The sequence below is a fragment of the Vombatus ursinus genome, unplaced genomic scaffold (genome assembly GCF_900497805.2).
Source record: "Vombatus ursinus unplaced genomic scaffold, bare-nosed wombat genome assembly UNPS02014802.1, whole genome shotgun sequence".
Taxonomy (NCBI): domain Eukaryota; kingdom Metazoa; phylum Chordata; class Mammalia; order Diprotodontia; family Vombatidae; genus Vombatus; species Vombatus ursinus.
Window position 1 is genome coordinate 6,055,358 of NW_020954580.1, and position 13,994 is coordinate 6,069,351.

A 13,994-nucleotide genomic window follows, 5' to 3' on the forward strand; every position below is an offset into this window, starting at 1 on the left:
CTGAATGATGGGAGCTCTAGACCTAATCCCTACTGGTCTTCAGAAGTGCAACCTCATCGTCGTGGTGGTACTTTGAGTCTTCAATGGAGATGTGACTCTTGTCCATGTTTCTCCTTAGATGTATCATATCCCACCTGGCTGCACTCATTTTGGATGTCTTTGAATTTACCATGCTCCTTCACTGGATCACTTCCCCCTCCACACTTTCAACTTTGTTTTGTGTTGTTTCCCTCCAGTAGGGAAGCTCGATGGCACAGTGCATAGAGTGCCAGGCCTAGAGTCAGGAAGACCTGAGTTCAAATTTAACCTCAGACATTTACTAGCTGTGTGACCCTGGGCAAGTCACTTAGCCCTGTTTGCCTCAGTTCCTCATCTGTAAAATGAGTTGGAGAAGGAAATGGAAAACCACTCTTGTATCTTTGGCAAGAAAACCTCAAATGGGTCACAAAGAGTTGGAAATGACTGAATAACAATTTTGTTTACTAGACTGTAAGCCTCCTGAGAGCAGGGACTGTCTTTTTCATATTTATATCTCCAGCACTTAGCACAGTACCTGGTACTTACTAGGTGCTTAAGAAATGATCATTGACTATTGACATCCTTCCATAACTGTCACAGGCAGTTTATCCAAGACGTTCATAGCTGTCTAGAACTCTTGACATTACACGGGAAGCTTGTTGTGGGCATCCATTATAGAGACTTCAAGGAATTTTGAAAAAGAAAGAACAGCTATTAATGCAAAAAATATATAGAGACTTTTATTAGGGATACATTAACTCACAAGGGAAGGCTAGCGGCTTAATGCGATACAGGCGGAGAAATAAGGGAACTCGGAGCACAAAGATACAATTGGATCACAGTCACACGTTAGGCAAAGAAACACCAGAGGGGACAGGGTGCATAGGGTCTGGTACAATGATGATTAGGTTGCGGCAAGAATAAGGGGGTCCAGAAAGAGGCGCCCTCCGGACCTGATGATGCTCTTGTATTGGGCACACCTGGGGCCATCCCAAACAACAGGGTTGGTCTGGGAGGGGGAAGAGAGACAAGGTCAAGCTCTCCGGCAGGGGTGTCTGATTGACTTCCCACCCTCAGGCTAGTAAGCCAGAATTGGCTGGAAAGTTCTGAGTTTATACCAAGTAAAATTTCAGATACAGGAGGTTATAGAGAAGGGGCAGGGCAGGAATACTAGGAAGGAAGATCTTCCTGTATACAGCAGACAGCCTGTCTTCAGAAGGGGCAGAGGTGTATCTGGACTACCACACTGGCCCATGTGAACCATTGGTCTTAAAACAATAATGATGGATTATTCTGGAGGTTTGGATAAAAGTGGCTAACCTAAACCTTAAAAGCTAGACAGCTCAGAAAAATGGAAATTTGCCACATTGTTTTCACTCTAGTCAAGTAAAAATTATTATCACTTCAAGCTTGTCATTAATACTGCTATAGTCCTACTTAAGTAAAGGGGAGTTGATCGTTAACTCTCTCAAACAAAAAACCAAACCAACCAAATCATTAACCAGTCAATATTTATAAAGAAGAAAAGCAGAAAAAAGAAAAGAAAAGAAAAGCAGAAGTGGCTGGAGAACAGGCCTCTGAGTTAAGGAAAACTCGAGTTCAGGTTCTGCTTCTGACACATACTGGCTGGATGCCCCAGCCAACTCTCAACACTATTCCCGTTGCAGGTAGTCATCTGCATTGGGAAAGGGAGTACCCTCTTAGGGAGCTCATTATACCAATGAAATCAGAGGTCTAGCAAAAGAAAATGGTAAGGAAGTGGGGAGGGTGGCCAATAATTGATTTTCAGTCAGAAGGGTTATTTCATTTTCCAGGTATTTTCCATCTCTATGAAAGACAGAAGGAAATAGATTGAGAGTCCAGCAGGAAGTATTTAGGTTCGATAGAGATGAAGACTTATCATGAATAAGAAGCAGGAGACAACCGGAACGAGAAGCTCTGCGGTCTCTCTGAAGGAGGGGCCACCAGCCCAGACGAAGGCAAAGTGGTTGGTCGGCATGACCCCTAGAGGCTCCTGATGCTGAAATGTGTCACGCCTACTAGAACGGGCAGGTCCCTATTTTTAAGAACTTCAGCAATGCCCATGTAGGGTCTTGGGTTTGTAGTCAAGCAAGGTGGTCTTCTAAAGCAACGTTTTCTTTTTGTGAGTTGGGGTAGGGGGTGAAACATTGAAATACAGTCAAGGGAAGAGGAGCACCTACATGTAAAAAGGGATGATTCCCTCGCCTTTCTATTTTCTTTTGGTCTTTGGGACTGACTCCAAAGAGTCAGGAGGTGTTGGTACCAGGGAAACCAGTGGACAAAGGGATTTTGTTTTTGAGGGGAGGGGGTTATTTTGGGACAACCAAAGCTAGACAGACACTGAACCCCACAATCTTTTCCAAAAGAAGCCCAACGTTAGCTGATCCCCTTGAAGGACTTCATTTCAAACTCCCTGGAGGGAGAGTGCAAAGGGAGAGATTAGAGAGGACCAGATCTAAGTCACAGATGCCCTCATCTCACCTGACCCTCCTTCCTCCTGCCTCCTCTGGTACTGGATTCTATTTGGAGTCTACAGTGGGAAAAAGCAGCACTGGGCAGCCAGGGTTTGTATGGATGGAGGCTTCCAGTGGTAGAGGTCAGAGGTTAGGATAGCAGAGATGGCTCAAGATAGACAGGCTGACCCAGAAGACCTCAACTGCCCAGTTTCCTCATAGACTCCCAACCTACCTTCAAGGACATCCCAGGACTAAGGAGGGGTGGTGGTGGTATAGCAGTAGGAGCTGAGGGAGGGGGGAATACTCTTTATTTCCTTTCTCTCTTCTTCTCCCCACCCATGAATCCCATCATTTGTGGCCAGCCCCCTTTCCCTAGAGATCTCATTTTCCATCCACACCCTCCTTTTGAAGTCCGCCATAAAGTTAATGCCTTTTTCTGCTCCCTCTTCTATCAGAATGAGAGGGAGAGAGGCAATATCAGGAAGGGCAAATGTACTAATGATAGGGAAGGAAGAGAATGAAGAATTAAAAGGGACCCCAGCAAATGGGGGTATCATTTGCCCTTGTGTTGATCCTTGCGCCTTCGAAGTTCTTCAAGCAGTCGTGCTCTTGAGGGGCCAGTATCCCCGCCAGGGCCAGGCAGTGGTCCCAAGGCCTCCTGAAGAGCAAGGCAGTGGGTCCTCAGGAATGGGTTGTATGTCTTCTCCTCTCCAATTGTCGATGGGCACTGTGGGGAGTGAGACAATAGAAAGCATTAGCATGCAGGGCTTGGGCTTGAAGAGGGCTTGGGCTTGAAGAAACTTGGGCTTGGAGTTGGGGAACCCAATGTAATTGTAATTAAAGTCATTATTATGCCACATCACCAAATGTCATACCTGAACAAGAATCCCTTCTATAACATATCTAAGTGGTCATCCAACCTTTGCTTAAAGAACTCTAAAAGGGGGCCACCTGCTACCTTTGGGGACACTCCATTCTTCTTCTGGATCACTCATATTGTTAAGTTTATTGTGATATCAAGCCTCACCACCATTTCCACCTACTGCTTTCAGTTTTGCCTTCTCAGGCCAAGCACATCCAATCTAATCTCTCTTTGACCTGAAAGCCCTTCAAATATCTGAAGACATCAATCATGGTCCTCCCCAAGCAATCCTCCCAACTTTGTTTTTCTTCTGGTCTTTTTCTCCTCCTTGTCTCTATCTTAGTTGTCTTTCTCCCAGGTTAAGCATACTCAGTTCCTTCAGCTTATCCTCACTAGCCTGGTTGCCCTCCTCTGGAGGCTCTCCAGCTTATCAGTATCTTTCCTAAAATGTGGTGCCACAATACTCCAGATGTTTTCTAACCAGGAGCGAGCAGAACACTTTGCTTCTCAGCGGCTATTTTGAGTCATTTAGATTACTGTCTACTATAACAGCAAAGTTTTTTTTTTTAAATGAATTGTGGTTATCTAGCCACACTTTCCTTATCTTGTATTCGTGAAATTGATTTCTTGAACCCAAGGGTAAGAGTTTACATTTATCTCTCCTACATTCCATTTGATTAGATTTGGCCCATTGTTTCAGCTTGTTGAATTTTTCTTGGATTCTGATTCTCTCATTCAATGCAGTAGTGTTCCCTTTCACTTTTGTATCACCTGAACATTTATGTTGTCATACAAATTATTGATAAAGATGGCTACAGGCCCAAGAACAGATTTCTGGGGCACTCCACTACTGACCTCTTTCCAAATTGTCATCAACTCATTAATACCTATTCTTTGGTTCTGATTGTTCAGCCTTTTAAAAATTCACACAGTTGTAAGTTAGCTAGCTCACATCTCTCCGTCTTATAAGATCCTATAAGATCTCTATCCTTTAAGAACAGTTTGAGATTGTCAAATGCTTTGCTAAAATCCAGGAAAACCATACCTATAGCATTCCCTTGTTCCACCAATTTAGAAATCTGTCCAAAAAGGAAATGAGGTCTGCCCTGACCTTTTCTTAATGAGGCCATCCTGGATCACTATGATGACCAATTCCTTTTCTAGATGGTCAGTAACCGTTCCTTTGATAATGGGCTCTTGAATTTTGCAGGAATTAAGCTCACTGGCCTACAGTTACACACTAGATTGTGTTTCCTTTTATGAAAATCAGGTCATATTCCCTTCTCCAATCCTGGAGTACTTCTCCTGCTTTTCAAGATTTTTCAGAGATTACTGGCAATGATTCCAAAATCATATCTGCCAGTTCTCTTGATACTCCAAGGATGCAGGTCATATGGGGCTGGTCACTGAAATTCAAGGATGGCTATGTGTTCTCTTTCTGTCATCCCACCTAAAAGGATATATGTGGGCTCACCTGAGATATCAAAGCCATTGGAAAGAATACAGCATGATACAAATTTATTTTTGGAGGGACAAAAAGTGACTTTTGCTCCATGCTAACTGTGGGAGCTTATCTCTCAGAGCCTTGGTTTCCTCTTCTTTAAAATGAGGATGATGATGAGAATGTGTTAACTCCCTTACATAATACTCCCCTACTTGGCATTAAATTGACCTGTTTCCATGTCATATCCCCTTCAGTAGACTATACACTATTGTGTCTATAGGGGTTGTATCATTTTTATCCTTATATGCCCTGTGCCTGGCAAAAGGGAAGTGCTTAATGGCTTAATAAATATTTATTGAATTGAATTAATTCCATGAGGTCGCATAGATTCTTGTAATTAGCCAAGTCAGGATTTGAACCCAAATCTCTTAATGCCAAGTCTAGTGTGCTTTCTAGGGTGATAAGCAAATTGGTACTTCTGGAGAGCCAGAGTGGGGAGGTGAGCTGTAATTTTTTTTTCATTGACGAGCTGGGCTGGCAGATTAGATAAAGGACTGGGCTTGAGAGCTAGAAGACCTGACTCCATCAATGACCATATGCATAGTCATTTCCCTTTCTGGCAGTCAGTTAACACCGGTAAAACGAGGAAAGTACTTTATTGTCTGTGAAAGAGAGATAAAATTACCCTACCTCACCCCCTGGAAAATTGTTAAGGAAGTGCTCTGAATACTATGAAGGGCTAAAAAGGCACGTCACTACAAATGCTGTTACTATTTCACTTCCCTGGGAAGTGCCTTGTCCCATGCCTTCCCTCCTCACCGTGCTCCTGTATTCCAGGCGCTGCTGCTGAACCCACTGCATTTTCTTCTCTCGTGCCATGTTTTCTGGTTCCACCAGACCTGCAAAGCTCAGATTCTCCTCTGCATACTCATGACCTGGCCCATTCAGGAGAGAAATAAGGATGCGTGTCACCTGATAAGAAAAGGGTGCCAACTCTCGCCTCCCCTCAGAAGTCCGTGGCTGGGCAATTGGGAGGAGGGGGATCAAGGTGAGAATCACAGGTACAGAGCCATAGGCAGCCTCTCCAGAGCGGGTCTTAAGATCCAGTTCCAACCAATAGAGAACCCACTCTTTAATATGCAACACTGACAATCAGAAATTGTACCTCACACTGATTTCCTTCTGGAAAATCTGAGACTGTGTCTTTCATGGAGCTGTGGCTATTAGGCACACCTTAAGTTGGGTTCCTTAATCAGAAGCCAGTTCTGAGTGCACCTCCCTCCCATCATAACCAAGTTAGGCAATCTCTTCTGGATATATTCCAGCAGAATGTTTGAGGTTCTCCCTGTTGCTGCTATTGCTGCTAAATCAGCTAGGTGGGAAGTGTTAGGATACTGGGTCTGGAGGAGGAGGAAGATTATGATCCCAGTTGCTTAGGAAGGGGTGAGTCAGGGGAGACAAATGATTTCAAATGTGCCATCCAGGCTGCAGATTCAGCTGGCAAACCCAGACTACAATCACCTCTTTCAGAGTTGGGGTTTTGCGTTCTAAGGTTATGTGTTTTTTTTTTTCTCTCTGGGCCCGTTTGTATCCAATATCTGATATAGACAATATTTCTAACTCGGGGGACGGTTTTCCTTGCCCCCAGGTTGGCAGATGGAGGGAGAAGGAAATGCAGTGGTAAAGATAGGGTGACAGATAGGTAAAGACACATAGCGTGACAGCAGTGATTCCCTTACCAGGCCAAAGCAAGGTATCATCTCCCAGGCCCATGATGAGGTCCAGCGAGTTCAACATAGTTGCAGGTGACCCTTCAAATATTCTGCCTAGGGGAAAGAGAGGAGAATGGGATGGGACATACAGTGAGGGCATGGAGCAGACTAATCTGGAAGGCTTAACCACACCATTTTTTGGTTCTTTTCTTCTACCTGGCCCTCTGTTCTTCCCCAATCTCCTCCCCCTTATACAATTTTATAAACTTCATCTAGGGATCCGGGGAGCCAAGACCTCCAAGGCAGGCATTTTCCTGTCTCCTCTGTGCCTTGCTTTTCTTTACTAGATATTAGGGGAAACTGAGTGAATTGTTATGCTACATTATATGGTGGACTTGTAGTCCTTTTCCATTATTTGGTCAGGAGCATCCTTTGGCTAACCTCATGGACCCCTGGGAACCTTTACCATTCACTTTGGTTTTCTGGCCCTGTGTCTTCCTCTTAATACAGGGGCTCCCCTCCCCTTTTTCTCTAGGAGTCTCTCTCCCTTCACCAGTACCCCATCCCTCACACCCATCCATCTGAGGGAGGGACTCACCACAGCCAGAGAGGAAGAGAACATCCCCTGAAAAGAGGCAGGAGGGGCCTTTGTAGGGTTCTCCATCCAACACATAGATCATGTGCCCCCGGGTATGACCTGGGGTGGCCAGAGCCTGGAACTGAAGCCTCCCCACACTCACCATATCCCGGTGACAGAGGGGACTGGAGAAGGAAGAATAGAGAAGGAAACACATTAGCATGCACTTTAACCTTCTCCACTCTCACTGCTGCTTGACAATTGGGCAGTAGACTCTGGAGAGGGGTTCCTGGATGAAAGCAGATTATGTCACCCAGGCTTTCAAAATCTCTGATTCAGAGCCCTAAACTCTTGTTCCAAAAGTCCTGGGGAAGGACTGATGAGAAGGAAGAAGGGATAGTACTTAGTCCTAGGGCACGGAGGTGGTCTGGATGTGTTGGGGCCTGCCTATCAAGGGCTCACTTGGTGGAAAAATTAGGTAGGGGGAGAAAGCAGGGAAAGAGTATCAAGTCCCTCTTCTGCTTAACTGAGTGCCTATAGGGCTACAGAAGCCTAGCAGGGTGGGAAAAGCAGCAGGTAGGAGGAAGGGGAAAGAGGAAAAACAGAATGCCCACTAAGGAAGTGGACTATGGCTCGGGGTGGGGGGTGGGGGGCTAGCTACAGCTAGCTTGGACTGGGAATACAGTTCTTTAAAGTCTTGACTTGAGAGAAAGACTTGGAAGAAAGGGAGTCGAAGAGTAGCTCAGGAGATTACTTACTGAGTGAGGTGAGCAATGCCATCCTGGGGGTTCCCGTAGACTCGGCATCCTCTATTATGCCGTCTCAATTCCCTGTTGCCCCCACTGTGGTCCCTACAGGGCAGAGTGCAAGGCAATGACAGAGAAATCATAACAGCTTATGTGTGGGTTGCATTTTACAAAGTTCAAAGCATTTCCATAGGTATCATCTTGTTTGAGTCTTGTAACCAGTTTTTGAGTCAGGGAAGGACATGCATTTTAGCTCTTGTGGGTTTTTTTTGTTTTGTTTTGTTTTGTTTTGTTTTAGGCAATTGGGGTTAAGTAACTTGCTAATAAGTGTCAAGTGTTTGGTCTGAGGGCAGATTTCAGCTCAGGTCCTCCTGACTTCAGGGCCACCTAGCTGCCCCGGGGACATGCATTTTAGAAAGATTCAAGATTTAAGAAAAAGAAACAGCTCAAACTCATTAGAATCTTTTTTCTTTTGGTCCAGACCAAAAGTTTTACAGAACAAATCCTTTTATTAACAGGATTTGTTCTGTGAAGTTTGGATTCAGTCAAAGGGCGGCACATGTGGCCTCGAGGTTGCAAGTTCCCCACCCCTGGCTCCTTTCTCACTGTCCATCCCTGTGGCTTCCCTTTCCCTTGTCTAGCTAGGTGAGGCAGTTAGGTGGTGCAGTGGAAAGAGAGCTTGATTTAAAGTCAGGAAGACTTGAGTTTGAATATTTGCCTCAGACAATTATTACCTGTGTGACCTTAGGCAAGTCACAACCTTATCAGGTTTTATTTTCCTTATCTGTAAAATGGGGATAATAACAGCACCAACCTCCCAGGATTGTTGTGAGGATCAAATAAGATAATATTTTGTAACGTGTTTTGTAAAAAGCACTATATGAGTGATTATTATTATTATTATTGTTATTATCTAGTACCATTTGAAACAAGACCTAAAGGAAAGACAAGTCATCCCATGCCTCCCCCATCCCAGCCTGATTTCTTTCTCCATCCCCCTGTTATTTCCAGCCATTTCTGGTCAATTGTGTATGGGTGGTTGACTGTTAGTGTTTCACCCTGGAGCCTACTGACCTGAAGTGCACGATTCAGGACAAGGCTTGGCTGGGGTGGGGGGGGGAGGAGGGAAGGCCTGAAAGGGAGGCCCTCTGGGCTTCCTGTGCTAGTCCCCTTACCAGTGTTTGTGGGTACAGAGAATGGCAACCAAGGAGACCCCTTCCTTTTCAATGCAGGCCTGAGGGAGAGAAGCAGAGACGCAGAAGTGAAGAGCAGAAAAGAGACAAGGAGAAACAAAGGGAGAGAACTAAGCAGAGGCATAAGACAGGAGACATTCAACTCCTCCACATCATGAGTATGTGGGGGGTAAGGGAAGGGAGAGCTCTTGGCATGATTATGTGCCAGTCCCACCCCTTACCCTCCTTATTGTCTCATCTCCTCTCCTTGTCCTGAATGGAACTACTTGCTGTTCCCTTCATAATGTCCACCAACAGCTGAAAAGGAGCCTTAGACCACCAAGAGATAATAACAGATAATTTATAATTTTTAAAAATTTATTTTTAACTTTAAAATATTTTGATTTTAAATTTAAAAATAAAATATATTTATAAATAAATTAAAATAACAGATAATTCTTAAAGATCTCTTGCCTTAGGTAGAAAAGGATGTGGGGACGGTATGGGTGACGAGGGAAGGGAAGGGGTAGGAGAAGTTGGAGAAGAGTGAAAGGGCTACCATCTTTGGGTACAGTTAGGCACCAGTATCTGAGGCAATGAGTAGAATCCAGATACTCCGATTCCCCATCCTCAACCTCCCCCCCATCCCTCCCCTTGGGGGCCAATGGCATCTAAAGATGTGAGTGTGGGTACGAATAGGCAGATAAATTAAAATATTGGACAAATCCAATGGGGACCTATACACCTGGCCCCATACACAACTACCTTCTCACCTGGACAGCCCTTGGATCTGAAGGGTCTACAGCTACAGCTAGCTTGGACTGGGTGTCAATGATAAGGTAGCTATAGTTGTCAAGAAGAACTGGAATGGGCAACACCTTCACTCCTGGAGAGGTAAAAAGACAGCGCTGAGAGTCAGGAGAAGGAGGAGGACTAGGAGATAGTATAGAAAGGTGGAAATTTCCCCTTGCCCCCTGGAGGCCAAGTTTGGAAAGAGCGTAGGATTCAAGTTGCCTCAATGCAGGGAGGGCTTCATTTTTGTCTTGTATGTGGTAGGTACTTAAGTAAGGTTTAATCAAATGGAATAGGATTTACATACAGAGGGGTGGCAGGGATAGGGGTGAAGAGGAAGAGATCAAGGTCAGCCCCAAGGTTGGATCTGGTTTACCATTAAAGACTCGGGGCTGGACAGCTGAGTGACCATCTGGATAGCGACGTCGCGCCCTCTGAAGCTGTTTCCGGTACAAGAGATAACCCAGCCAGGTGCGTGCATACAGGTTGTATCTGAAGAATCAGGAAAAATAAAGAACTTTTTCTTCTTCCTCGCTGCTTCCCAACACCAACTCTTTGTTTTAGGCAAGCCAGTCTCTTTCTTGTCCTGTCCCACATGAATGTTCCCCAGCCTCTTTTTCCCACCACTATTCCTTCCAACTCTACCTTTTTAGCCCCTCTCATTCTAGTCTCAGGCCTTTATGTGGTCTGGCATTAAAATTTTTTTCATTTTTTATTTTAATAAACTTGATAAACATCAACAAATTTGAATATTTGGATGTCCAAAGAACAGAATAAGATTGCACATGAAACTATGAAGTTCTATTATATATTTTAAAGTACATATTGAATTTAATGCAGTTGTAATATTTAACACAGTTCTAATATGCTATATTATTGAATATAACACAATTTTTTGATTTCATCTCCTTCTGATCTTCCTTCTCCTTTTCTGGTGTTTTAAAAAATGTTGCATTGATGTTATATCATTATTATCTTTTTTTTTTTTTTTTTTGGCTAGGCAATGGAGTTAAGTGACTTGCCCAGGGTCACACAGCTAGTAAGTGTCATGTGTCTGAGACCAAATTTGAACCCAGTTCTTCCTGACCCTAGGGCTGGTGCTCTACTCACTGCACCACCTAACCACCCCTTCTTCTTCTTCCACTTCTTTCCTCCTCCTTCTCTTTCTCCTTCCCCTTCTCTTTAGTCTCATCTTCCTTCTTTATAAATTTGGCAATATTATCCCTATTCTCCTTTTCCCCAGCACCTGATTGGCTCAGGGGTCTAAGACGAGGGCCATTAACGTAGGTTCCTTGTCGCCTGAGTAGAAAAGCATTCAAAGCAATCAGAAGCTCCTTTCTGAGGCTTCAGACCAGCAAACCAGAAGCATGACCAACACCAGGAATCCATACTTAACTGAATCGACATAGTACTCTCAACGAACATCCTTTCCTTGCTCTGAATGTCCTTTCCCTGCTGTGGCTAAGTAAACCTCTTTTTGTTAGCTGTTAGATGAACTATGAGCATCTTATTTTGTTTTAATCTCAGACCTGAGCTACCAGCCCAGCCTAAGCTAGGCCTGGCCCATTACCCAAGTCTTTTTTTTTTTTTCTGAATCTGTCCTTTTCATCATTTCTTATTGAATAATAATATTATTACATTCACATGCCATGATTTTGTTTTGACATTCCCTAAGTGATAGGCACACATTTTGTTTCAAGCTTCTTGATACAACATATGGTTCCTTTCCCTCTCTCCTTGACCTCCTTGGGGAGGTCCTGTTATTTGCACTTCTGCAAATTTCATGTATGAAGCCTTCATTGAGCTGGAGAATCTCAAATATACACTCCGACTTTGACATTCTAAAGTTCTCTCTTTTGCTTTCAAATTTGGGTCATTCATTATTGTCACAAATGAAAGATCCTTGAGGGGAGGGATTGAGTCTTATTCTTTTCCCGACCATAACTGGCGCAGCCCCTTATACATAACTGGTGGTCAACAATCATTCATTAAGTGACTGTGTCTAGCTGTCCGAGGCTCCACTGATGAAAGGTAAAAGGCCACAGGGACATGAAGCAAAGGGAAGAGCTGAGATATATGGAGAATAGAGTTATAGGGAAGAACAGAAGAAAGGATCTTTCCATCTGGAGAAGGCAAGAACAGGCTAAACAGGAGGGAGGTGCTATTATTACCTCCATTTTGCAGATGAGAAAAATGAAGCAGGCAGAAGTTAAGTGACTTGCTGTGGATCACACAGCCTAGTAAGTGCCTGAGGTTAGACTCAGGTCTCTCTGGCTCCAGGCCCAGCACTTTATCTACTGTGCTATGTGTACCTATTTGGTAAAGCTGAAAGAGAAGGGATCATGATGAGCTAATGGAAATGGGACAGAGGAACTCAAAGCATGGAATGACTAAGTACAGCTTTGTTTATTATCTAACACAGGAAGCCTCCTCTACTCCTTGCTTCCCCTCTCTCCATATGGTCCTCTCATAGCTGAAATCAGAGTAGATTAGAGCCAAAGGGATCTCACACCTTCTGTTCATTCTCCATTTCACCGTCTCATATCCCTTTTGTTAGAAAGTTCTTTTTCAAAGAGCCAATGTATACAAAAATATTTATAACAGCTCTTTTTTGTAGAATTAAAGAATTGGAAACTAAGAGGGTTCCCATCAATTGGGGAATGACTGAACAAATTAAGGTATATGAATGTGATGGCACACCAATGTTGTAGAAGAAATGAAGAAAGAGATGGTTTCAGAGAAACCTTGGGAGATGTGTAAGAACTAATACAGAGTAGATTTAGTAGAAGCAGGAGAACAATTTTTACTATAACATTAAAAATGTAAAAATGAGTGGACAGAGCACTGGCCCTGGAGTCAGGTGGACCTGAGTTCAAACTGGGTCTCAAACCAGACACTTGACACTTACTAGCTGTGTGACCCTGGGCAAGTCACTTAATCCCAATTGCCTCGTAAAAAAAAAAATGTAAAAATGAACAGTTTTGAAAGACTTAAGAATGGGGATCAATTCAATGAGCAACCATGATTCCAGAAGACCAATGATGAAGTATGCTACCCAGCTCTTCTTCTTTTTTTTTTTTTTTTTGTCTTTTTTGCTAGGCAATGGGGTTAAGTGACTTGGTCAGGGTCACACAGCTAGTACGTGTCAAGTATCTGACGCCAGATTTGAACTCAGGTCCTCCTGACTCCAGGGCCAGTGCTCTATTCATTGTACTATCTAGCTGCCCCTACCCAGCTCTTCTTGACAAAGAGATGATGGCCTTCAGACACAGAGCAAGGCGCTTTTTTTTGGACATGGGCAATATGGGAATTTGTTTTGCTTAACTATGCTTATTTGTTGCCTGAGTTTATTTGTTTCTTCCTTCCTACCTTCCTTCCTTCCTTCCTTCCTTCCTTCTTTACTTCTCTCCCTCTCTCTCTCTCTCTTGATTTCTCTCTCTCTCCTTTTCTCCCTCTTTCTCTTTCTTTCAGGAGGAGAGAGTGAGAAAAAATAAATGCTTAATAATCGAAAAAACATTTAATTAAATTTTTTTTTCCTTATTCCTAACCACTTCACTTCCTCCTGTCCTTTCATAGAATCACGGTTTTAGAGCCACCTTAGAGGTTCAGTCTACTTTACTTACAGATGAGGAAAGTGAGGCCCAGAGACTGATTTATCCAAGGTCAAAGGTGCATTAAGTAGCAGAGTTTGGATTTGACCCCAGGTCCTTTGACTCTGCCCTCTGATTCATTTTTTTTTCTCCTATCTTCCCTATGTGGAGCTAAATTATAACTAATCCCTGTACAATATGCCACAATACTAGTACAATAACCGACCTCTGTACAACAAATCACACCCCATCCAACCTTTGCTTTTCCAGACTCAGTCATTATATATTCTTCTCCCATTTCCTTACTACTCTTTTATCTTTATATTTTGGCTGTTCCCTGGAACTCCTGTTCATCTGATCCAAACCTTTAACTTTTCTAGATGAGAAAACTGACTCCTCGCACTGGTGATAGAGGCTGGATGGAACCCAGGTGTCCTCACTCCTATTCCACTGGTCCTTCCATTATTCTTCTCTACCCAAGCGTGACTAATCTAGGTGGTTAGCTAAGCAGGTCAGAGACTCCGGTAGCTGGAGAGGGTTTTGCATTCTCCCTTATTCTCTCCCCTGCAAACTTCCCCCACCCTTGAGATCACAACGACACCCC

At 43.7% G+C, this 13,994-nt stretch overlaps 1 protein-coding gene across 1 annotated transcript in view; it reads right to left on the minus strand.

The window, feature by feature from the left end:
* Positions 1-732: 732 nt before the first annotated feature.
* The window catches only part of PNKD (PNKD, MBL domain containing), a 21,513-nt gene continuing 8,251 nt past the window's right edge, over positions 733-13,994 (minus strand). The window contains exons 3-10 of the mRNA XM_027873713.1: positions 10,177-10,292; positions 9,782-9,894; positions 9,012-9,070; positions 7,849-7,941; positions 7,112-7,275; positions 6,541-6,627; positions 5,621-5,736; positions 733-3,222 (exon numbers count right to left, since the gene is read on the minus strand). Coding sequence (XP_027729514.1) covers positions 3,049-3,222; positions 5,621-5,736; positions 6,541-6,627; positions 7,112-7,275; positions 7,849-7,941; positions 9,012-9,070; positions 9,782-9,894; positions 10,177-10,292 — 922 coding nt within the window. The 3' untranslated portion in view covers positions 733-3,048. The remainder of the gene's footprint in view (positions 3,223-5,620; positions 5,737-6,540; positions 6,628-7,111; positions 7,276-7,848; positions 7,942-9,011; positions 9,071-9,781; positions 9,895-10,176; positions 10,293-13,994) is intronic.